Source organism: Phaethon aethereus (assembly GCF_964289735.1).
Source record: "Phaethon aethereus genome assembly, chromosome: 17".
NCBI lineage: Eukaryota > Metazoa > Chordata > Aves > Phaethontiformes > Phaethontidae > Phaethon > Phaethon aethereus.
In genome coordinates, this window is record NC_138593.1 from 6,664,139 (window position 1) to 6,690,485 (window position 26,347).

At 36.8% G+C, this 26,347-nt stretch overlaps 1 protein-coding gene across 1 annotated transcript in view; it reads left to right on the plus strand.

The window, feature by feature from the left end:
* Positions 1-23,949, plus strand: part of SFSWAP (splicing factor SWAP) — a gene marked incomplete at its 5' end in the record, with an annotated part of 50,468 nt that extends 26,519 nt beyond the window's left edge. The window contains 6 exons of the mRNA XM_082007559.1: positions 8,765-9,019; positions 15,118-15,273; positions 16,588-16,713; positions 20,393-20,563; positions 21,471-21,543; positions 23,867-23,949. Of these exons, the coding sequence (XP_081863685.1) occupies positions 8,765-9,019; positions 15,118-15,273; positions 16,588-16,713; positions 20,393-20,563; positions 21,471-21,543; positions 23,867-23,932 (847 nt within the window). The 3' untranslated portion in view covers positions 23,933-23,949. The remainder of the gene's footprint in view (positions 1-8,764; positions 9,020-15,117; positions 15,274-16,587; positions 16,714-20,392; positions 20,564-21,470; positions 21,544-23,866) is intronic.
* Between the last annotated feature and the right edge of the window lie 2,398 nt (positions 23,950-26,347).

Below are 26,347 nucleotides of genomic sequence, written 5' to 3' on the forward strand. Positions count from 1 at the left end.
GTAGGAATGGGATTTGGTGTAGACCGTGTAGTTCTTGGAACTTAACCTGAATAGGGCTGGAAATTTATGCAGCTTGGGGTATTGTTGCAGGATCCTTCACAAGCCAGTTTGAAATTTGTGTGTTTGTCTGTATATGTTGCAGTCAGATGTTCCATGCCCATTGCAAATACAAATATTGTTGGGAAGTAGAACCTCAGTTTCCTGGTTCTGGAATTATATTGCTTCCACAAAAGCCAGTAAATCACTTTTGATTGCACTTATCAAGCAAAACTTCATCTCTGGATACTGATAGAAGATTTCAGATACTGATTGTGACAGACTGATTACAAGAATGAATGACATGGCTTTCCACCTTTTCCTTTCCCACAGAAAGATTTCCAGTACCTAATGAGTAATTCATTGCCTTGTTTTTGATTTTTCCAAATAAATCATGGCTTACACCTCAAAACACTTGCAAGAGAACAGGCAATTGAAAGAGACATACCTGCAGTTTAGGTGATCCATTTCAGTAGCAGCTATGTGAATTGAGTGTGGTCACATCCCAAGAGAGATCTTGTTTGGCATTCTCTTTGCTACTGCTAACAGATACACCTGACAGGCACAACTTTTTTCCAGTTATATCTTGAAGAGTGAATGCAAAGAGACATTGACAATGCTAAACTCCCCAGACTTGCAGTTCTGTTCTCCTTTTCAAAGGGGATTTGTCAAGGACATAGATATTTCTAAGCTAAGGTTCTTTTGATATTTTTCTTTAAGAGAATGCCTGAAATAACGAGTAACTCTTCAGCAACAGCTGACTTTTTCAGAAGAGCAGATGAGTGTCCTTACTCACATCTGAACTTTCTGATGTTCTAAGCAGAACTTGCTAAAAAGCAAGTGAACTTTGCAACAAAAAACACACCCTAATCCCACTTCTCAGTAAACTGATTTGCTAAAAACTTCTTTTTCGTTCTTCCATGTATGTACAGTTTCAGAGAAGGCATTTCTTTTTCTCACATAAAAAAAATCCAGTGTATTTAAGAATTTTAAAGTAACCGGTTTCTCTGCTTCTTACTAATTGAGGGTGTTTGGAGATGCTTTCTTTGTAAAAGGGTTTATTTAGAATTTCAAATATATATTTAAATGTTACTAAGGTGACCTTGTTTTTTGAACTAAAATTGACTCTTGTATTGGGAATGCTAGTACTGTATTAATGAAAAGTCTAAAATGCCATCATGTCTTTGGAAGTAAGATTCCCCCCAAGTGTAATTTGCTAATTGACATGCTTATATATGTTTATATAGATATATGCATATAGATTTTTGCATATAAAAGTTTATTTTGAAATGTGAATGTTTTTCAAGCTGTTGTCTTTCCATTTGCTGTTTTTGAAAAAACTTCCATCTATATTTGTTCCAATGGTAATCTGCCTTTTGCTCTACTTGCCTGCTTTGCCTATTCATAACAGCCCGTTTGATTCAAGAAATTTTATTGGAAAAACATAAGTGAAATCATATTGCTCATTTGTTAACCTTTGTTGTATATAGACTGAGAATCCAGTAAGCTGCATCATGATGTCTAAATCTGTTTATAAATAAATATGTAGCACAGGGGTTTTCTAAGCTTTTTCAGTCATGTTTCATAAACAAAAAGATGTATTTAAAAACACTGATTGTAGAAGTAACAAGAAGTAACTACAGTGGCTGTAATTAAAAAAAAAAGTATATAAAAAAGTCGAGAGGGTTATGTAAAATTAATTTTGTAGTTTGGTCAATGAAAGAAGAAAACAAAGAAAAAAATATTTAAGCCCACCAAAAATGTCCCTTAATGTATTTCATCCCCTGTTTTGGGGGAAGGAGCATGCAATGAGGAGTCCAGCAAACAAAGATTGATATGCAGTGGTCATAGAGTTAATGCAGTGGATGATTTTTGTAGCTTAAAATGTGTCTCAAAAAATGGAGTAATGACTAAGATGTATAATAAAGCATGAAGAGGAGCTGAGAATGTCCATGGGAGATGCATAATTCCCATGAGATTGCCCCTGCCTAATAACTGTATAAAAACTAGTAATGCTATTCATGTGTATACACAGTGTATATTTGTGCTGAAAACCTGCTTATCACACTGTATAGAAATGCATTAAATGAGCAAAGCTTTTTTTGACCTCTTGTCAGATTCTCCTGATACCTAGCATTTCTTTCAAGGAATGCTGCTACTGAGAATACATTATACCTTTGAACAAAATTGACTCTACTGACTGCATGTGAAGGACAGTTGATACCACAGAACATAGTGCTTTTAAGCTTTTTTGGCTTCAGCTGAATCTTACAAATAGTCAGGTCTACTTTTTCCTTAACTGCTTTATTTCTTTTATATGGTTTCCTGTTTTTCCTTAAAGTGAAATCGAGCAAGAGGAACAAAAGGCTAGAAAATGAGCTTGAGCAGTGAAGCAGCACAGCTTTTCACAAATGTCTCCTCACCATTCTTGCATACATTACAACAGTTCTGCATAATATTTTCTCAAACCAGTACTTGGAAAACATGTAGCTTAACTCAGTTTCCAAAACTGATCAGCTTCCAGTAGCATTGTAGCTAGCAAAGTCTTTGCCCTCTTTCAGGACATGGATAAACAGAAAGTGGGTGGCATCTCACTTCTTCTGTTTACATGTATAATTCACATAGACACTTTCGTAACAAGAAAATCAGGCCAACTGGCACACCTGTCAAGTAGTGGCAGTAAAGAGAAGTTGCCATCGTTCTGCAACAAGTATGGGTTCTTTGTCCTACAACAGGAAACAACCTGTAGTTTTAACAACTGCAGTTCTTCTAGATATGCAGAGGTGGAGTACGCCAGGTTATCTGGAGTGCTGCATTGAAATGCTTTTTTATTTTTACCTAAAGAAAGGAGTTTCATAATCTGAAATGCAAATGTTATTCCAAAATTACTAAAATTAATTTGAATTTTAAAATTTAAGAGGACATTTATATATGTTTTTATATTGGTAGAATAAAGGCTAGCTGTGCACATTTCCATATATATATATTTACCAAAACCTGAATTAAGTAGATTAGACATTGGGAGAGGCCACATAGTGTGTTTGTTTTCATTTGGTTTGGTTGGTGGTTGGTTTTACTTTCCTTTCTTTCTTCCCCCCCCCCCAGCTTAATAAAGCAAATATGCTGGCTATTGGCACAAATTGAATTCTGAGTATGTGTCACTCTTTGCTACCGTACCCTTGGTATAGTATAAAATTTTTGCCACTTTTTTCAGGGGTTAAAATGTTGTTTGTCTGCAAATGTGCCAGTGCAAAACTCTTGATTGTCCCTAACCCTGTCCATCAGAGCAGCATTGTTCTTGGGTGCATCTGGGAGCAAAAGGTTGGAAAAGAGAAAGGAAAAGAACCTGTTAGGGAGCTGTGATCCATGTGCAGCCAAGCCTCACAGAAGAAAATTGGCATGATTCAGTGTCTTGCTGGTGAACACTTGCTTCATGTTTTTTTAAGTGGTTGATAACGGCAGCAGGTTATAGGAGTCTTGCAGAGGGAAGATCTAAGCTGCTAAATCATTGCTTCCAGCAAAAAGTTTTGGTAAACATAATTTGTGTAGGTAAAATCCCCTCCCTGCTGCCCCTGACTAATGAAGGCCTGCAGACCTGCATTCTTTGTCAAAGAAATTGGTCATAAGTGACCGTTAAAGTAATTTAATTGATAAAGTGCCTCCCAGAATCTACTGGGTGCTGGTCATACCTGACAGCAATAGAAGGGGCCAGCGCTGGTGGCTGGCTAGACAGGGCACAGTGTATTTACCTTCTTCAGTAAGTTACTTGATGTAGTGACAGGTGATCTGCAAGTGTAATAGTCTGATTTTTGTCTACAGGGCATGATTTAACTAATGGTGTGTCTGATGGGTTCCTAATATGGATTATTCTGCTAATCTCTCGTATTTTATCCTCTGTCAGAAATGCTTTAAGGGTGATAGTACTTTGATATGCATGCAAGACAGTTAGCTGCACCCAAACTGTTACCTGTATAAACCTTAGTATCTGATTTAAACAAGGAGAGAAATCCCCAGTCATAATGTTGCAAAAACAGACAGGCACATGATTTGAAAGTAACTCTATTTTAATGGCTTGTGCCAAATGTCATCTGCTGTTCCGCCTCTGAATATAAAGATTCTATAGCACAAAGCAAAACTTTACTTCTTTTGGCTCTTTCATCTTCCCCATTTTGAAGCCTTGTTTTATCATTTGTTTCTTTAGATGGCTTGTCCTCACTTGTGTCCTGTATGTAACAATTATTTTTGTTTTCTGTGAAAAGAGTGAAATAGAAGTGTGCCATGTTTAAAAATAAGATGCTATTCACGTTTTGCCAAGCATAACAGGATTACCAACAACTGTACATGGTGTACGTCTTTCATGCTTACTGCTATAGGTGATCCTACTTTCTTTAGCAATGAACTTAACGATATTACTGTGTGCTTCTTGGAATAATAATGTAGAACATAATTTTAATGAAAACCATCCAATACGTATTTAAAGAAAATATATTTTAGAATATTTCAGGGTGATTACTTTCTTACTTTACTTAATTTTCCCCCATCCCCCCCCAGAATATAAGTATCTATCTTCTGTTTGGCATGGAAGGGGGGGTGTTTGTAAATTTCCCTTATCTTGCTTTTTCAAAGACAGATAAAACATAAAGCAAAATGTCACATAATAATGTGGCATTTGGGGGATGGATAGCTTGCTGTCCATTTGGAACTTTATTCATTGCAAGAACCCTACTATCAAAAACTACGTGAGAGTTGTAATTTCTCATACTGTAAATACTTTAATTAGTATTTAATAGGGGGAAAATGTAAATATCGGGAACTGTGATCTTAAGATAGGTGAGGGAGCTAAGAATGTTCTATGTCTTGACTTTTAGTCTTCAAAGTACTCAAGATACAGAGGCATACTGATCCATACAGCAAACAGATTCACAGCTACTTATCTCTTTACAGCTGGCCCTTCAAAATTGAGAATGCAGAATTCTGTCTGTTTTTAAAGAACTTATCATGGTCAGTGTACTGTTAATAGCTATGTTTCAATGCAACAGCTAAACCCTGATGAAACTGTTGAGTCTTTGAGTATTGAGTATTTAATTTGTTCTACAGGAAATGTTTTTATCACTTCTATTTCATCATTTTGGGCCAGTTTATTGAGGCTAGGACCGACAAACTCTTCTAAAAGCAGTAACTGCTGACTTTGATGCACAGAGCAATCATATACTTCCATTGCTGGTAGACAGTTGGTTATTAAGTCTCAGTCAGGGACTGCTTCACCATAAGGTTTGGGGAACCTGTGGTAAAAAAAGTGCAGTGGTAGAAAAGAATCCAGAGTATTTTCAGATTTTAATGAAGTAAAAGAATTGTTGATTAACTCTTCATAGTTCTGACATTGTTCACTCTTTAGAATTTTGATCTAACATAGGATTCAAATTAGTGCAAAATTCAGCTATTCAGAACTGAAGAAATACTAGCCAATTGTAAAAGTGTTAGTAACTTTATTGATGATGTTCTTTACCAGTTGATTTTGTTTGTACCAGGATCAATGCTAGCATGTTGTTCTGTTGCATTAAGCACCTTTTGGTTCACTTCTAATGCTGGCTTTGTGTATTGATTAAGTAGTATAACCCCAGAATAACTAGTGTGTCTGGTCTTATGAATACTGCAAATATGCAAATGTCTTGTAATGAACTGAAGTGCTTATTCTGTTTTCATATAGCTATAAATTCTTCCTAATACAGAGCTCTTTCCTAGCCCATTCCTGCTAAACAAGAGTTGTTGAATCATCTTTGTTCTCCAAAAAGATACCTCTGAAACGTTTTTTATACCAAGTGTTTACTGTAGGAAGCTTTATTTTAGTTGATTTGCTTCAGTCATGCAAATAAAATGCTGAAGAACAACTCTGCCAGTGAAATTGTCTGACGCTGTAGTGTTTAATAAGGGCCAGAAAAGTGTGCAGTTACCTGAAGTGGACAAAGAAGTGAGGTTCAGTGAATGCTATTTGAACGTTTGCAGTGCAACTTCTAAGAAGAGCTCTCAAAAAATTTAGATCTCTCATCCCTTGAGATGCATAATGAAATTCATCAGGTAACCAGTTTGTTGTCATGCTTTCCAAAACTGTGTTCTGCTAGCCTACAGATTTGTGATGCTTGGTCGGTAAAACAGAGTATTTCTGCCTTTTGGAAAAGTTTAATATAATCTCCAAGTATCTGTGCTTGCTTTGAATTCCGCCCCCCCGCATTCATGCCTCCAATTTTGGTTCCCATTATCTTAATTTGCCTGGATCAGCTTTCACTCGTAAATACACAAACCACTGACAGCTGCTTCTATTTGCCAGACACTATGACAGTTAATTTTTTTCCAAATATCTTTATTCAGTAGCATTATTTACACACCGAGAAATTTTCTTTGTGGCCTGGCAACTTGCTGAGATTAAGTTCTCTCACTATGTTCTGCTCTGATGGTGAATCAGGTCATTTTGCTGGTGACTTTTTTTTTTTCTTGAAGGCAACCAGGGTTGCCACAGAGGGATCAGCACGTTTGTTCACAGTTGATCATGCCGTTGCGACCTGACAACTATCACCTGAGCTGGTCGCAGCAGCATGTTGCGTAGGTTTGCATGAGTAGGTGACTTCTGCCTGTGTGTTAGCTCGTCTTGCACTTGAGAACCTACATATTCACCTCAAGTAGCTCAAGTTACTTCTGTGTGGCATTCCAAACATGAGTCATTAGTAACCTGAAGCAGTGGTATCTGAATCTACAGCCAGCCAGCCTGCAGCTGCACTTTTCTCAGAGATATCTGGACAGCACTGTCACTCTTTAGTGTAAGCATCCTGAAATGGAAGGAGAGCCCACGGTTTCAGCATCCGATGCTTTTGGTGGATACATAGGGGTGCTTAGCATTGTGGGTTTCTTCGTTCTGATTACCAAGAGAATCTCTACGTGTGAGCTAAAAGTAAATGTGTCATTCGTTTACTTCTTTTTTGGCAGTGGTGTGATAGCTTGTGTTTTATGCAGCCAAATGAACCTGGGAGCTGAAAACCGTTCTTTTTTTTCCTTCCCTCTCTTGTTTTCCTCTTAACTCTACTTTGCCTACAGCGATTTCGTTTCAAGCTATTAGAGGTGTCTACTTCAAGGCAAACTGGTCTATTACATATTCAGTAGTGTTCAAAGCGAACACTAAGATACCGTATAAGAGATGAATAACATTGTCAAGGAACAAAAGTCGGCTGCGGTGGCCTCTTAGGAAACTCTGAAGTTTGGAGATGAGGTGTCTGCAGTTACATGTGGATTGTGAAGTTAGTGAAATTGGAAATGGGCCTCTGGTAAACCAGTCACTCAAATGATCATGCTATAAAATGTTTATAATCCTTGAAGCAAACTATTTTAGTATTGCTTTATTGCTATTTTTGTAAATATTGTGATAGCAGTTATCGGTTAAAACTCAGGAAACTGTCATGGCTCTCTAACTTGAAGCAAATCTGGATTTACGATTATTCACATGTGGTCAATTATTGCCTTGACATATTCACAGTAGGAGAAGGGTAAAAAGAAAGGAAAAAATCACCTGTTTCGAATTTGCTTGTTTCAGGTTTATTGTATTACTTTTTATTCTGATCATGGTAAGCATCCTTGTATCAAGTGGTGAAAGTGTCAGACCAGGTGGAGCAGAAATTATGACAGAGGGAAACTGATTTCTCCAGTTGCCTTGAAATGGCAGCTGGGGGAATGACAGGCTTTGAAATGAGGAGCATATCTACAGTGCTTGGCTTGAATTGTTCTAAACAAGGTGTTGAGCAGAATTCTCTCAGGTACAAGCTGATAATTTGAAAATTTCTTGGAGTATGGTATGTTTTGCTTAACTGACTGCAGTCAGAATTACTCACTGAGCATGAATTGTGCATGGACCTATTCTATCTTTGAGATAATAATTTTTGTGATCTTCCCAGCCCTTTGCATGCAAAACATTTATTTCACAAAGTACAGAAATAATTTGTATTGGCACTAATTCATTTTGCTGTTTCCCTTGAGGTTGTAATCTGAAACTTAACTTTGAATGTCAGTAGATCCTGATTGTATTTTCAGGTTTATCCTTTTTTAAATAAAAGGGATAAATGGATGAAAAGATATGTGATAGTACCCATTTTTTTTAGAACACATTTCTTCTGAAAACTAAAGATGAAAACTTCAGAACTATGTCCTAGTTAAGCTGACAGTCTTAGCATGCATATCCCAACTTGCAAATGTATCTTTAGGGAACCGTATAGGCCTCCATTAAATACTACTAGATGCATGTTTTTGAAGATGTCAACCTTACTTAGGCACACCGATACAGCACTGTGAGGTTTTAAAGCATTTGTGGGAGGTTAGATTGTTATTGATTTAGCAACTACTTTCTTAAGATGGATGAATCTCTCATACACTTTCATGAGTCAAAAAATGTAAGGTGGTTGTTAGTTATTTTTTCCTTGCTGTTGTACTTGTTATCCAGCATTAACTGCAAAAAAAACCCCCTATATTGTATATTGACTTACTGAGCAGGGTATCTTAAGTTTCTTTGCCAGAATGTGCATGTATGTGACATGCACAGGAGTAGATGTAGCCCTCTGTTTAGTATAAGGAGCTACAAATGCTTATGTGTTGTCCACACTTAGAGGACTTTCTTGAGTTAAAAATTTTTATGCAACTTTGAAAACTGAAGACTGTTCTTTGTTTACCTTTGATTTCAGAGTGTCAATAGTATACCATGTCCTGTGACTGCAGTCAGAACTTTACCCACCCTAGAAGTTAAACAAGCAGAAAGGCCTTCAAGCAAAAGCAAAGATCCTCCTAGGGATGAAGAAAAAGAAAAGAAAAGAAAAAAACACAAGAAAAGATCTCGGACAAGATCTCGATCACCGTTCAAGTATCATTCATCATCTAAGTCCAGATCTAGATCACATTCAAAAGCAAAGCACTCACTTCCCACTGCCTATAGAACTGTCAGGCATTCAAGGTGGGTTTGGAAACCAAACATATTCTTTAGACTTCTGTATGGGCTAACACTTAAACCGTTTTTGCACTTCTTCCATTATATAAGCGTCTTTGTACCTATTACAAAGGGTGTAGTCACCTTGAAAACAGTAAATATCATTGAATGTGGAAGGTCTTTGAAAATAGTTTTAATGAAGTAACGAATCATTAATTTCTAATTACATAGTGCAAAATTTGTACCAGTAAATGCTTTTTCCTTCTGGTCTGTTAAAAACCTCGCAATAATACGTAGGAATGTGATTATAGCAGGAAGAGAACTTGCTAGTAAGTCCGTGGGTGTTGCTGGCGTGAAGTAACCAGACAATATTAAGATAAGAAATGGTGGAGAGAACCAGGTGGTTGAACAGCAAAGCTCAGAAGGAAAGCAAACAGTTGCGTAGCATGTGGAAAAAATAGGATGGATGAATGGCAGGAGGGATATGACAGGAATCAAAGAAGGGTGGAAACTGAGTTGATGAGGAAGGGAGACTATAGAAGAATTTAGCCCAGTGCAGTTAACTCTGTATTTAATCATTAATGAGATTAAATTCACTGTATTATCCAGCTACAAGATGACAGAATTAATATAACACAATATAATATATTATATTACAATAATATATTGTGTTATATTAATTCTGTTAATTACATCGAAGACATTTGGGTCTAGGCACCTTTGAAGTTTACGGTCTGTAAAATTTGTCATATCTGAATGCCCTGCCACATAGCAGTTACTGTGGTCAGTAGGAAGGACTTGTTCTTCAGGTTGCATTCTCTAGACTATGCTACAGAACAGTGTTTAAGTAACTTGTAGTTCAAACAAATTGTGCATATAAATACTACTACAGCTATATGTATGTGATGCATGCAAAATCATACATTCCTTTATCTTTGTGGCCATGCCTATGACAGATGCTTCTTCCTGAAAAACAGCTTCTAACCCTTTACAGTGGTGTGACAGAACTTCTTATCTTATAATTTCTTTGTGCATTTATTTGTTTAACAGTCTAACTGCACTAATATGAGTAACTGTTAACACATTACAACTTTTTATTTTATACTAGATTTTTAAGGTTAAGTATACTTTGCTGAAGACATCTCTGCTGTTCAGAGATGCAAGGAATTAAATGAACATAACGGGCTGAAATGATTAGTCTGACATGCTGCTTATTTGACTGCCTTTGACAATAGGTAGTCATGTTGCTCTATGTTATAAGACACATTCCAAAATAGTGTGCCATTCCTTTTTCTGTGCTTACCAGCGTGTAAAGGAAATGGTGCTGAATGAAGCTTTTCTTGTTTAAGAAGTGAATGCAAGTCTTCTCAGAGTTAAGGGTATCTTGGGGAAAAGTCTCCTCGGCTGAATCACTCATCTTTTCAACTCCCTGTCAAGCCATATCTTCACTTGAAGCTCCCATGTCAATTCATCCAAGCTATGTTGCATGTATTTATCTATGATTTTACTGATAGATGGCAAAACCAAGGAGAAACTTCATAGTAATGCTAAAAAATATTTAAATCGTTGTATGTGGTACCTTGAAAAAGACAAAGAATCATCTGAGAAGATCCTTACCAGTACTTGGGTATGCTACTTAATAGAATAAAGATAATTCTGCATGTTGTATGAGTTTGCATCAGGCAGTAACCAGATTAATGGGAACTTGCAAGTTCAGTTTGATATACACTGAGATACGTCTTCAGTGACTTCAGAGAGATTTGATACCTGGTCCTTTATAGAGTCTTGAACACTTTCACTACCTGTTCTACAATTGGTTCTGCTGGTGAAAAGACAAACAACAGCCTACTGAAGTATACCACATACATAGTGGATGGTCTCATTATGTTTTGGTTGTTGGGGGTTTTTTTTGGTGGCCATAGTTCAGCTGGTAGAGAAATTACACAAAAATCACCAAGAATAGTTAATCTACAGGAGCTAATCTTTGTGTGCCATCTTGAGTGTGCCTCCTGGCACAAATCAAGTAACAGACATAAAAGCCTTACCATCATGAATCAACACAACACCTCATTAAATCTGGTTGGATGTTTCCTAGATCTGCTGTTGTATTCTACAGCCTGAGAAGTCCAATAAGCTTGATACTGGCTAGCTGATTTTTAAAATTGTTTCAGAACAACTGCACCACATCTTGCACTGAAAACATTTTGCACATTATAAAACTTGACAGAAGTTAGAGCTGAACAGGAAAGGACTTTCCATTCAGCCTGTCTTTCTGTTCTCTGAGTATCAGTTTAAACAAAGGTCGCTGGAGGGTCTCTTTCCTATTCAGGAACCCATTGTGCCTGGGAACTGAAGGCAGAATCATCAGTGCTGAGTGTGTGGACGTTCCTTTTGAGCTTTTTGCAGGCTATATGAAATGTCTTTAGTGGCAGTTATATCAGGTGGAAGACCTGTTAGCAAGATACATTCCAATTTCTATATATAGCATTTCACAAGAACATGACTAAATCTAAACTTTTGCCCAAGGACCTCTTGTAATTCAACTGTAGTGAATACCTTTCTCCGGCATCTGATACTTAATATACTGACTGTATTGGTTTACTTTAATGTAGTCAGTAAACACAAGCAAGTCTTATGCAGGATGCATCAAGTGTCTCCTTATCTGGAAGATGATGTTCCGTTTGGCTTCAGCTAGAGTACTGTGTCCAGTTTTGTGCATCCTTTAGAAGGAGTTAGACCAGCTAGAGGAAGTTTAGAGGGAATCACCAAAAATTTTCAGAAGTTTAAAAAAAAAAAAAAAAGGGGAGAGTGTTGGAATGACTGTTTGGGAGGACTGAAGGAGGATGAAATGAGTCGTCTTGGCAAAAAAAAGAGGAACTAGAACATTCTTCTTCAGTCCTTGGGGTTCGGACAATAAGTAATGGATTTAAATTGATAACAGAGAGACTAGGAAGCTTTTCATAGTGTCTCAGTGGTAAAAGTAGTTAATACAGCTTGTGAATGCTCCGCTGTGGGAAATTGCTGTATCCAGAATTAGAGTTTGGAGAATATGGAATAGTCTTATTTCCTGAAGTCTTTTTTAGCCCAGCCTTTCTAATTAGGGTCCACGTGGTCTCACATTGTACAAGAAATGGTGATGATTGAGGGTTTGCTTTACTGAAGGTGTTTGCTATGCCTTAACATGCTCATTGTATTTCCAAAATTAAAGCTCTTGCTCCTGAAAGCAGAAAATCTGTAGAGTAATCAAGAGTGGGAGGCTGATTCATAAGCCAGTCACATGCTGATGTGTTTGGTCTCTCAAATGTTTGGGCAGAAATAATGCTTTGTCTTAGTAATTGCCAAAAAAAGGCAAATGTTGCTGTCTAGAACATATGGCTGTTTTTCTTTCTTTTATTTATTTATATATTTAGTGTTGATTCAGAGAAAATTATTTTTCTGCATTGTCTTGTCTCATTCAAAACATGGCCCCTTTCATATCTCTGTTCTTCAGTTTTCCCAGTGCTTCACCTAGGACAATATTTTTTTCCTAGATGCTCAAAACATGGGAAGTTACAGCTTATGGCTGAATGAGTAGCTATGTAACGAGTCATACCCTCCTGGGATAAAGTGTAAACTGTTTCTAGAGGTTAATGTGTTCATCTTGTGGATGGTGCTTAGAGATAGTCTTTACTGTGTAGACATTAATGCTAAATCATACTGGAACATCCCTATTTTGAGCAGCTGTGCTCTATTTGAATGTCTCAGTCTAATGTTGTATGTTGGAGATTTTGTTGCCTTATTTTACTCTGTTCAAAATGTATATTCTAACCTACAAATCTCAACATGAAGTGATTATTGATGCTTTATTTTACCTTAAGAGTGGACTGAAGAAAGCTGGTATTTTCCCTTTGTGTAGTAATTACTGCTCCGGTTCCTGTTAATCAAATAATTTAGAATAACAGACAGGATCTTTTTCTTAATAAACAAACTTTGATAGCTTTCTTGGAGAGTAGCTTTTTAAGTTTGAAGTATCTGCACAGTGAAAATAAGTATTTTGGATTTGAAGTTATTTAAACTTATTATATTTAAATTAACTGTGACAGCCAAAAGAGGAGCTATGCTTACTTCATAATTTTTCATTAGACCAGATTGCATTCAGATGGTAATGATTGTAATCTCTAAATTGTGATAATGACTACTCAACACAGGCCCTGTATTTGGGGAACAGTCTTAAAGCCTTAGATTTTGTGAGGTTTCCATATGGACATTAGGTGAGCTTCTATTTAAAAACACTTTGAATAGTTATTATTTAATGATGTAAGTTGTTTCAAAAAGTAAGATTAAAAATCACCTTTGCTATGTAACTTATTGTGACAAGTTAATGAACTTTGCAATATGCTTCTTTGTATACCATTTTATATCACTTGTTTATCATTTATTTTTGCATTGTTAGAGGTGTAGAGGCTGTGCTTCATTTTAAAATAGTCTTTGGTGGTAAGATACAATTTTTGTACTGTTGCAATTTTTTATATTTTCTAATGCATCTTCAGCAGTATTAAAGTTGAAAAATTTTGTTCAAATAACATGAAGTTGATTTATAGCATGTTTTGGATATTCATTTTTCTGGGTAGCACAACCAAGCCTGTTTCACATAAACAAGTTTAAAAAATTGTAGCTCTATAAGGAACCCAGATATATTGGCTTAACTGTGGCATGTGGTGTGCGAACAGCAATTCTCTGTAAATGCATGTTATTTTTTGGAACACAGTTTCTGTACCAAAATTAGTCCCTTAAAGCTCCTGGTAATTCTACATCAACATGACATTACTGTTTCAGTGAGTTTTGTTTAACTCTAAACTATGTCCAAAAATGCTGTAAGGTATTGCAGCTTGGGAGCTGTTAGTCCCAAAGAGGTAATTAGTTATTACAAATAAGTACTTAATGTCAAAGATGGGGCACATTTGTTAAATCTGTCTTGGAAAACAAAAAGGCTTTGGGACCTTTTGGTCACCTGTAGTAAATGCTTCGTCAGTGTCTGGTTTTCTAACTGACTTCAAAGCACCATTAAAAATTTTGATGTGAAGTGTACCTGACAGCGGCGCTCTTCAAAGAGGTGTAGGTTGTCAGTCACTGGAGTTCGCAGCGTGCTGTTCTGGCTGAGAAGTTAGGTTTCACAGCTGGTTGGCAGTAAGTGGAAATAATGACGACGTTCATCTGAATCTCTGTCTTCTACCAGTAGATCTTTGTAGTACATGACCGAAGCTAATGATGTATTTGTGTGTTCGCATGTGATTTGCATGTGTGTGTGAGAGGAGAGGAAGGGAAGCAGAGGCACTCATTACGTACTGAATGATTTAGTTAGGTGAAATTTGGATGTTCATTTTGAACTAGAGTAGAGATGGAGAGTCTAAACTTCTCTTTGATATTGTTCATCCTTCTTTATACTGTCTAGTAATAGAGTAGTACTAATCCACGTAATTCATCCAGTTAATGAGTTATAAACAGTAATTAGTAGTGGCATACTTTTATTGACAGGTAGCTTTCAATAAGTTTGGATAGAGTACTCCTCTGTGTGTGTTTGTGTGAGACTTTGCCTCAATGTTAGGAATTTAAGAGACTTGGAAGTAGCTGTTCTTCGTAAAAAAGGTTGTTTGAGGGTTTTTTCCTCCTTCTGAACGGATTTTCTGGTTGCTGAGGCAGTGTCTATTCATGTAGCTTTAATGCTCGTTTTGTAATGAGACATGCCAAGCTTTGTAACCCTTTGAACTTTTGGGACTCTACTAAACACAAGTGATACTGACTTTAAAGGAATAGAGTGCCTTTTGAAAGAACAGTCTAATGAAAGTAATAATTGATGTATTGCAGTAAAACTGTTAAGCTATTTTTAATTGTTTGAAGCTAATGGCCAAAGTTCTTAACATTTGGTGATTGGAAGAATGTTGTAGAACCACAAACGTCAGTTCATAAAAATGAAGCTAATGCCTTTTTCTTTCTGATTGTTTGGACTTTTTTTAGGCTGGTCCATATAGGCATGTTTCACTAAGGTTCAGCTTTTGGTTAAGGGACTGAGCCCTTTCAGAATTCTAGTTAATACCAAAACTAGCACATTTTATTCTGAATGTGAAGTGTGTGCCTCCGTATCACAGACTCACAGCATCCACAGGGACACTGAGCATGGAGCCGAGTCTGAGCAGCTCATCAATGGCAGCAGCAACAGAGCGGGAAAATTATCAGGCAACTTCGACAACGAAAAGATTTGACTGCTGGAGCTCTTTTGAGGGAAATCCTGGTAAAATGTCAAGGTGTCTGACTGACCCCAAACTTTATAATCTGTTGGTTTTTTTCCTTTTTTAATCCTTCTGAATGGCCTGGTAAAGATCAGATTTCTAAGTGACAGTTAACTTGCAACACTTAACTGCCATTGTGATTACTTTTTTTTCATTTTCAGTTGATCTCTTTTGCTGTAGGTGTAAGAGAAATGGAGTGTGTGTGTATATATTATATATATGGTGTGAGTCTGCAGAAGATCAGTGATTTCACAAATGGCTTGCCTTTTTCGTCACTGCAAATTAGATATTTTCAAGAATAGGAATGTTTGGTATACATGGGATGACATACCTATAGTAAATAAATAAGAAAGGCTTTAAAATAAATACACAAATAGAAATAAAATTATTAGAACTATATATCTTAGTGAGAACAAAACTAGCTGTTACCATCAGGAATTTTGGGCAGAATTGGGGTTTGGTTTTTTCTTTCTTTTTTCTAAGCTGGGTCCCTGAATTGCCCCTTTCTCAGTCTTCCCCCCTCCCTTCCATCTCTCAGGACTTTTCTCATTCCATTTATTTTGTTATTAAGAGATACCCAGGTTTTACTTGAACATCCACTTATTCCAAATCATAGAGAAAAAAGAGTTAAGCTCTTAAGTTGATCTCTGATCTTAACTGGGCATGCTTTCTTTTTTTCCCGCTTGATCTCTTTCTCTCACTTTTCTAGGAAAAATACCTCGAGTCAAAGTGCTAGTGCCAAACAACGCTGATCATGGGTTGTTGGTCACTTGCACAGGTGACAATATTGGCTGTGCTAGGATTATTCTACAGCATCAGGGACAGAATTTCCTGGACTTGTCAGTGTTGGAGAAGCACTGAAAACAAAAACTTGTATTTATCTCTATGATGCAGCAGTTCTAAAAACATATCACTAATTTGAGAAGACAAGGTCAGGCCTGACAGTCCCAGGCTTTGAGCCAAATTGGACTTCTGCATATCAATGTTAGTAAAATCTGTTGCCACAAAAGGTGACTGGACTGAAGTAAAACTTTCCTGTCTACTAATACAGAGGTTGACGTTAGCGCACAATACCAAAAAAGTAATTGCTTTTTTTGCCTCCCTGTTGGGAGTGAAAAGCAATGGATAACTACATCCTGAATGTCTTGTATGGGTAAGAAATTTTTATGCATCTGACAAGTCTTGGAGACTAAATACCCTATGTTGGTATAAAATTAGGCATTTGAAAGGTGTTATATTTGCATTTGGTGACAGCACAATTCCACTGAAATAAAAGTAGTGAAATAAGTAACAAAAAGCAAACTTTTGGATGTTTTTTTCCCTGCTCAGGTCACGATCAAGGTCACCTAGGAGAAGGGCTCACACACCAGAAAGGCGGAGGGATGAAAGAAGTGTTCCAACAGCTTATCGCATTAGTAACAGTCCTGGAAATAGTAGGAAACGCCCACGTTCCAAGTAAGTATACCCAGTCCTGGAGAAGGTTATGTCCTGGCATCATAAAAGACTTTAAGCATTGCCTGGTGTGTTGTATACTCTGCATTTTTTATGTTCTGGAGCTTTATTTTAATAGACAAATAATTCTGTGGAGAAAAAAAAATAATAGAAGCACTCATTCTTCTTCCTGCATTCTTGCATATGTTTGAACACTAAATGTACAATCAAAATGGTGGATATTAATACGTTACTATCTCCTAGGTGTGAGAGTTCAGATGTTGTCTGGACTTTCATATTTCCTTCTTGTCGGATCATTTTCTTATGCTCTGCTTGTGCCAGCTATATGACCTCTGCACAGAGGTCATATAGTGGTATTAGGTTATTCCTACTGGTATTGCGTGACATCTCCTTATAGCTGTGCAAATAAGGGTAAACTCCAGTTTAGAAAATGGTGTGCTTTACATTTAGCAATTATTGTACTGGCAGAGTGGAATGTGAAATGTGAATCAAGAGGTGCCTTTTTTGAGAGCACCTTGCGTATAGTCTCTCTGAACCTATTATAATCAAAATGGCATACCAACGATTATTTCAGCTTACCAATTGTAGAAGAAGAACATCTGCAAATTGTGTGCCCAGAAGGCTTTGAGATGTTTTGTGTCTAATGTTTTGTGGCATGTTGTGTCTTCAACATGCAAGGAAGTGAAAATTTTTCATGCTTGTATATGTACACCTGAAGTGTACACAAAACCCAACGCATTGAACATACAGAATTTTTCTCCTCATCAGTGAACATTTAGTCTTTAACCTGTTTCTCCATATCTCTTGTGGAGTAAGAAGCAGAGATCACTTTCAACTTTATTAAAAAACTTCTATTGTTTCTTAAGATAATTTTCCATCTCTTGACAGCCTCTAATTAATTGATGTGTGGTATGTATAATTGAGAACTTCATCAGTATACTTCAACTGATTCAGTTTTTCACATTCATCAACTTGAGATAATAGAGGCTTCTGTGGAATCCAGCATGCAAACTTTGTTAAGCAGAAAAGATATGGAAGCTTAAAATTATTTTCTTCCTACAAACACACACAAGAGTTTGTTTACAGCCCTGTGCTATTTTTAATGCAGTGTTGTGTCTGCTGCTTGACCATTCAGTATTTTAAGCTATAAATTATTTCTAGAGTTATGCCACTCCAAGTGGTAAATTATGGTGCCAGTTGTGAAACAAACTAGATTCCTCTTTAAACAGTGTTGTTTATATAGGTGGAAATTGTAAACTTTTGTTAGACCTCAAACAGGAAAATGGAACACTCCACAATAAAATATGTCAGTAAGTGGGAAAAAAAAATGTAGACTGAAGAAAAAATATAGTAGTTAAATATAGATGAAGATACTTTGCAGCTCTGATTGCAGAAAACCTACTGTTTCAGCCCTGTTAGGACTGATGTTAAATTTTCAAGTAAGAATGTAGATGCTGTGATGGAATGTTTTTCATCTTCAGTTATAGCGTAGATTCTTCGCAATGGTGTGATGGAAGCAAGGGTTGGGTTCAAGGTCTCTTAAAAGCTCATTGGCTTACTTGGGCTTTTTATGAGTGAGTAATGTATATTTTGCCCGATAGCTGAGAGCAGGTTTCAATCTTACATGGCAGCAATCAGCTAACTGATTTTTGTTAACCATAGTTACACTAAGAAGTAGGCAAGCTTTAGAATCCAGTACTGTCACAGGACTGAGGGTTAGGATTAATAAATACAGCAATATTTTAAATTTGCTCAGGGCATTAATCGAATATCAGTCATGATGCTGAATAGCTAGCATTGCTTGTAAATTTTTAGGCATTTTTCCAGCAGAAAATATATAAGTACTTGGAAGCTATGCTTTACTTTTGTCTTGTTTGGGAATTACTGCCTCACTGCTTGTAGAATGAGGTGTACTTCAGAATAAATATAACAACTGTGTTTTCTTCTGCTTATCCTGGATCTCAGTTGCCATCATAGTCACTTTAAAAACAAGTCTAATGTAAATTAGTGTTTTAATCTGACTCTAGTGAATTACTTTCCACAAAGAATATACATAGTTCTTTTATGCTACCTTTTGTACCTAGAAAAATATTAAAAAATAAGCCTGGTTTATAACAAATGGACTGTGCTAAAACCAGAAAATTGATAGACACATTCATTCAGCTGTTGTGATGTTTATTGATCATAATCTGAGGTGAAAAACACCAAAAAAGCTTACTCTTCTTGCATGATGAATGTTTGCTGAGATTTTTAAAGAGCTAAGTATGAACTATGTTCAGAGCTTGATTACATTATGATGTTTTAAGAAACTGAGCAATTACAGTACTAATTAGCTAGTAAAGGAATAACCAGCTTTGTAGCTGATATTTTTTGTATAGTCATGAAAATGTTAGAGGCCTGTAGAGCTGTGGGTTTTTTCTTCTGCCACTTAATGATTATTTATGCAAGAAAAGTGTAAGGAGATTTTACAGTTTTGACTCCTGAATGTTAAATTCTGTATCAAAATGAGGTATTTGTATGATAAATTCTAAGCATCAGAGGTGTACAGTATTTATATGGGAATTTAATATGTTACAGCATAGCTGCTTTTAACATAGCGAATTCCTAAGAAAATCAAAATAGAGGAACCAGTAACGTGATTCTTAAAAGATGGCTTAAAGTTTTGCAGTGTTTTAAGATGTTCTAGAAACTTGAACAACATTCTTCTGACTGGACTTCTAGCAGTGCATGCTAGAGGGAGATGCCTACAATAAGGTATTGCCTAACTCTAATTAAGGCATTATTGTAGTAATTCTAATTACAGTAATATCAATACTGATATGTAAATCATACAGACATAAATTCATAACCATGTATAAAGATTTTTATAGTTCCGTCTCCAGTATATTACTAATTGAATTCTCTTTGAGTTTAATATTGCGTATGAGGAGGCTACCTCTGTTTCCCCCTTCTGTCAATAATGAACACATTAGGTACCTGTAAGTCCTTTGTTTCAGCTCTCATAGTGACAAACATTTGTGTCTCTAATTTTCAAGGCACAAACAGTTTGCACTTAAAACACATTGCTGGGTCTGGTTTTGTCTGAGTGGCATACAAGAGCTTGTTTATTATTTCGGGCCTGCGGTTTGTTGCATTATAGATTGGATCACAAGGAAAAGGGTAATTTCTTTTAAGAAGCAAAAAAACAAACCATGGATTTGCCTTGTAGATCTTTTGCATAGCTATGATTCCATGGTTTGCTTATTTATGAGCTGGGAAAATTGTAAGGGACATAAACTCTTGCATTTCTCATTATATTCTAAGTGTCTGATGTTTTTTGGGAAGGAACTTCCCTCTAGCAAAGTAATTCTGCAAATCTCGAATGAGAGACTTTCCATTGTCATCCTTCAAATTACCAAATACTGGCCAGTAATTCCTGTGTACCTATGAAGTAGCATTCTTGAGCATTCCTCAGGTACTAGTAGTTGCATAATATAATATGTTAAAAAGAGCTTCTGAGAAAGTATTTTGCACAACCGTAGAAGTGCCATATTGGCGTAAGACTCCAATGCTTGCTGAATGCATCAGAAGTATCCTGTGAAAAAAGGGCTGCATAAACTTTTAGAAGTGTGAAAAGTAACTTCAACTGAGCTAGTGTAATATTGCTTTAAATATCCTTCAGTAAAGTATTTTCTTCTTGCAGAAGTCCCCATGAAAAGAAGAAGAAGAGGCGGTCTAGATCACGTACCAAGTCCAAAGCTAGGTCTCCATCACCATCCATGTCACCAGGCAAACCATCCACACACAAAAATTCTGTACATTCAACTAGTGTCTCTCCTGTGGAGAGCAGGGAATCCAGCCAGGAACGCTCCAGGTAATATGCTCTTTTACTGTGATACTGCAGAGATGATGTTTCTTGACTGTGTGTCTTTTGACCTAACTTCAATGGTGAGGAGTTCTCTGTGTGTGTAATGTGTGCATATTAAAAGTAGAAGACACTGGGAGGGCAGCACTAAGTTCATCAGTCTAATGAAGACATTGAATCTCTGTTGCCTACTGGAGCAAACATCTCAACATACTCTTATAGTAAAACTGGTGTAGAAAATTCTAATTTGGTTTTACAACAGTCTTACTGTTTCAATCACTCTGTCATATGTGACAATACTGCTGCTATGTAAATTTTTGATTCAGCTTTACAAAGCAAACAAAAAGAGCTTTCTGTTACAGAGTAAATGTTAGCACACCCCCTCTCCCTCTCCCTCTCCCTCTCCCTCTCCCTCTCCCTCTCCCTCTCCCTCTCCCTCTCCCTCTCCCTCTCCCTCTCCCTCTCCCTCTCCCTCTCCCTCTCCCTCTCCCTCTCCCTCTCCCTCTCCCTCTCCCTCTCCCTCTCCCTCTCCCTCTCCCTCTCCCTCTCCCTCTCCCTCTCCCTCTCCCTCTCCCTCTCCCTCTCCCTCTCCCTCTCCCTCTCCCTCTCCCTCTCCCTCTCCCTTTCCTCAGCATAACTCTTTGAAGCACAATTTTAATAGAGTGCAAGATTCATAATTAAATTATTTCTACACAATATAGAACAGTCCTGTCAAAAATGCCTAGGCTGTTCATTTTTCTCTGTATCAGTTGGACGAGTAACTCTTCTGACTATGACTTATCATGGGTTCTAGCTGAATGAGAGAACTTTTGACTAACATGAGACTTGTACAATTAAACCCAAAATTGTGATGGTGAGAGAAATGCATTTTTAAAACATTTACTATAAATTTCTAATTCTAATTTTACTTTTTCAGGGGAGTTTCTCAGGAAAAAGATGGCCAAATCTCTTCAGCAATTGTGTCTTCAGTGCAGAGTAAAATCACTCAGGTACAAATTCAGAGCATGTTGTCTAATTAAGTGTCCATCATACCATTTTCTTCTCCTACTACTGTGTACAATTCTGAGCTTTGCATATGATGTAGAGACATGTTTGTTGTCATTCTTAATCTGTTTGTTTATGAGAAAAACTATTTTGTTGCTTCTCTAGCTACTGTCCTTTCAGGTTTAATCAAGCCTCTAAAGACCGAGCTAAATTCATTACGCTGCAGTATATCCACTGTTAAGATATGAAAGTCCACATTATGCTACAATACCCCAGTTACCAATAGCAGGCATTAGTGAGGGCCCATCTTACCATGTAGTGCTTTTAACAAGCTTCATGGAAGAAACGATGGAGAAATGCCTTGGAAAAGGCTAAGTTTGTAGTGTTGGCAGCAGAGGAAAAACAGGTCCTCTTGCAAACTCTGAAGTAAGTGTATGCTTGCATTAAGCAGTATCTTAAACTCACTGGTCTTACCTTTGTTGCTTTTATGTCTCTGAACTATTGTCGTTATGATTTCATTGATATATTCAAGTTCACTGTGAATCATGGCATATCAGGTATGTGCCTTTATATGCTGTGCAATAATGTAAATGCATTCAGCTTCCCTAACACTGTGTTAAGATACCCAACCTCCGTCAAAATCATTCCATTCCTTTTTTAAAAGCTGCTGCATGATATCACTCTTTAAAATTTTTTATTTCATTCATCCTCTTAGAGTCTTCATGCATATTTAGCTTTCTTTCAATTGAGTATGCAAAGTTTAGAGGAGGAAACCTCTTAATTATGTTTTGGAAAATTTACAATATAAAATCAGAGTTGCTTTTTATATTATCTTTTTTTTTTCCAATGCACAGATTATTCTTTCAATAAATTAATATTGTTCAAAGATTTAGTTCTGCTAGGGAAATAGTCATAGTTGGGAATTAATACTAGTAGACTAGTACCTTACATGCCATATTTGGTCCATTTTCAATGAGAAACTCAAAACAAGAATATTCAGGAAAATATAAAATAGCAAGTATAGGGACCAGAGAAAGAAAATGGAGTATTAACGCCATAGCACTTCTTAGGCTACCAAACAAATGCATGGGTATTCCTGATATGAGAAATGAGATATGAACTGCATCATGGTCTTCGAAGTAGAGTAAACATCACACCCTTTAAAAGCATATACCCTTCAGACAAAGGTAATTGGTTCGTGCATTTCTTGGGTAAAATACTGCTTATGGCATAGCATTTGCTAGTTTAATATTAGTCTACTTGCTTGAAGTGCAGCTGTAAGAGGAGCAAAGATTGCTATATTAAAATGCAGTTATTAGTTACTATTTGCAGAAAGTAAAAAAGAGCAATGAAACTTTTGTGAATCTGCAAGATATTTCCAAATATAAATCAGTTTAACAATTTTTTATCTTTAAGGGCCCGAAGAAATATAATTTATCTAATTATTAGTAAGATTATTTTGCTGCCAGTGTGCTGGCTGACCCTGACCAATTCAGTACCTTTTCTCATTCAGATCCTTCCATCTGTAAAGTGGAATAATGATGCTGAATTCCCCTATGAAGTGTTTTGAGAGCTTCAGATGAAAAATGCTTTAAAAGAACTACGAATTTTAATTCGTTTATATTGCATTTGTGAAGAAACATTTTAAGTAACTTAATTCATTACCTTTTTATTTTGCAATTATTTTTTGCAACCCAATTACTCAATGCCATTTACATGAAATTTAGTTTCCTTTTGTAATACTGTTCCCACTGGATGCTGGATAAGACTAAGAGTTGCTGTTTGGTTTTACAACAATCTTAATGTTTCAATCACTCTGTCATATATGACAATACTGCTGCTATGTAAATTTTTGGTTCAGGTATACAAAGCAAACAAAAAGAGCTTTCTGTTATAGAGTAATTGTTAGCACTCTCTTCTTACCACCTCACTCTCTTTTTTTCTTTTCCCCCTTTTTTTTTTTCTTGTTTTTAAACCTTCAGTGGTTAGTAGTTGTGTGTTAATTACAGTTTTTGTGAAGAAACAATCACAGTTTCTTTCCATTTCAGTTGGCATGATTGCTGTGTTTTGTTGTATAGAAACTGTATTTATGCAGAGCACTTTGTAGCATTGTAGTAAAAACAGCCTTCAGTTGCTGTCATAGGAACTTTCTCCAAATTATTTCACTCATTTAGCCAAGGGACTGTTACTATCTGATGACCATGAATCTAAACATTCTATGTGACTGGAGCATAAGAAAATCCTTTTGTGCAGGTTTTTTGCAATCACATGCTTTAGCTCTGTTCAAAGCCCAGGCATGTCTGATCATTTTCTTTTTATTTGCTACAGGATCTTATGGCCAAAGTGAGAGCAATGCTTGCAGCTTCCAAAAACATACAAACTAGTGCCTCCTGAGACGTGTTGAACTGGCCATCAAGAAATTGTGTGGAAAAAGAACAATATGAAAAAAACTGCCTCATCTCAAATGTACAGCTGAGCTTAGCTCACCTGGTTCACAACTTGTCTAATATTACCAGAACTCAAGGAGCTAAAACCTATCTTTCTGTACAGAAGCGTCTCCTTGAAATTTCATTAAACTTTTTCAGCCAGAATATCTTTGGAAAGTTTTTGGTTTTTGTAAATTGATTTTTTGACTAATTCTTCAGTAACATTTTATGATCAGCAGTCTTTATGTGTATATTTGTAAATACCATGTTTCTGTGGAAAAAGTATTACACAATAATAAAGAAGGAAACATCTTTCATTAGCTAGAGTTTTTGTGGAATCCTTAATTGTTTGCAGTTGACTTTTGTGACAAATTCATTTTCTTTTTCTTTTAGTACTTTCTGCTTTTTGAAATAACTGTCTAGTCTGTGTGACCACCTTAAGCTGAGAAATACTTTTTACCTTCCTTCATGCACAGAACAAGCTGAGAATGCTTCTTTCCTTGAATGTTAGTATTTGGGTCGTTTTTGGACAAAGGATGTGATTTTCTGTCCATCATTTAGAAAGATCTCTGAGCCTCTATTTGAAGAGTGGACTCTGAAGTCAATAACTAATGGTCAGTAGCTCCTTTGTTTTAATGTGCCTTGTTCTCTCTAGTTAGCTACAGAAAAGAGTGTATTTTTGTGGTCATTCAGCAGGCATACTTTACAGAAATCCAGCATTCTTCTGATTTAACATCTTTCATATGGTTGAGAAAGATGCTTGCTAACTTATGTTTTACTGACATATACTTAAAACTTTTCAGGAAGCTTGTGGCCTCCGTATAGTTGCACGTTTGTTTATTATGCATTCCTTGTTGTACACTGAGACTATTTAATTTTTAATTGAAATATTCTTACAATGAGTACAAAGACACATGTGAATTTTCCCCAAGCCTGCTTTAACTATGAGGTTTTGTAATAGTTGGTGTATTCAAAAGGTGTCCTTATTGGCAGTTGTCTGATTCCATAAAGAGTGGAGTCAGGGCTTTTAATGACCCCTGAAAAACTCTGTGATCTATAATCAGAAAGATTGTGGTTATAGTGACTCATGTCCCAATTTTCTCAAATTTTATAGAGAGTAGGTGGAGGTTGAAGATGGATTAGAGAAATTAATGTGGTAAAGTTTACACTTATTCACAAACTAGTTCGTAAGGTGACTACATAGAACTACACAGATGATTAACTCCAAAATCTTCTGATTCAAAGCAAGAAGAGGAGAAACAATGCATTGATACAATTCAAGCTTTGAGTAACATGATGGACAAAATGGTAGTTGGTATGCCATTTGCTGATGCTCACTTGGAATGAGAGAACATTTAAGTCATTGTGAACAATAGTCAATCAGGTTTTTTTTCAGTTTTTGGCCAGTAATAATTAGCAGAGTGTGCTGGTTTGGGCTGGAATAGAGTTAATTTTCTTCACAGTAGCTAGTATGGGGCTGCGTTTTGGATTCATGCTGGAAACGATGTTGATAACACAGGGATGTTTTTGTTCTTGCTGAGCAGTGCTTACACAGGCTCAAGGCCTCTTCTGCCTCTCACCCCACCCCACCAGCGAGCAGGCTGGGTGGGGAGAAGAATTTGGGAGGGGACACAGCGGGACAGCTGACCCCGACTGACCAAAGGGACATTCCATACTGTATGATGTCATGCTCAGCATATAAAGCTGTGCAAGAAGAAAGAAGGGAGGGACGTTCCGAGTGATGGCGTCTATCTTCCCAAGTCACCATTACGCTCCAGGGATGGAGCCCTGCTTCCCTGGCGATGGCTGAACTGCCTGTCCATGGGGAGTGGTGAATGGATTCCTTCTTCTGCTTCGCTTGTGTGCGTGGCTTTTGCTTTGCCTGTTAAACTGCCTTTATTTCAACCCACGAGTTTTCGCACTTTCACCCTTCGATTCTTTTTCCCCCGTCCCACCGCGGGGAGTGAGCGAGCGGCTGCGTGGGGCTTGGTTGCTGGCTGGGGTGAAACTATGACACAGAGTTTACGCTTCTACAAACAATGGAAAATGCTGTGTCTGATGCAGAGAAATTCCATTGTGCACATAAATTGTGATGAAACCGAGCCATCTGAATGGTGAGGCAGAATCATGTTATCTACCATTTACCTAATTATTTCAAAAGTATTTGTAATGTTTTGACTAGGACAGAAATAACTTTCAACCAGTGCGAGAGAGATACCAATTTCTCTGTACGTTTTGATGAAACAGTACTAGTAGAGACAGAGATAAAAAAGGACGTAAAAGTAAATTTTGTAGGCAGCTGTTGTAGATTGTTGTGCAGTGTTAAATTTACAGCAGCTTTATTTTTCCCTCATAAATGGAGTTAAAAGTCTCACCATGGTTA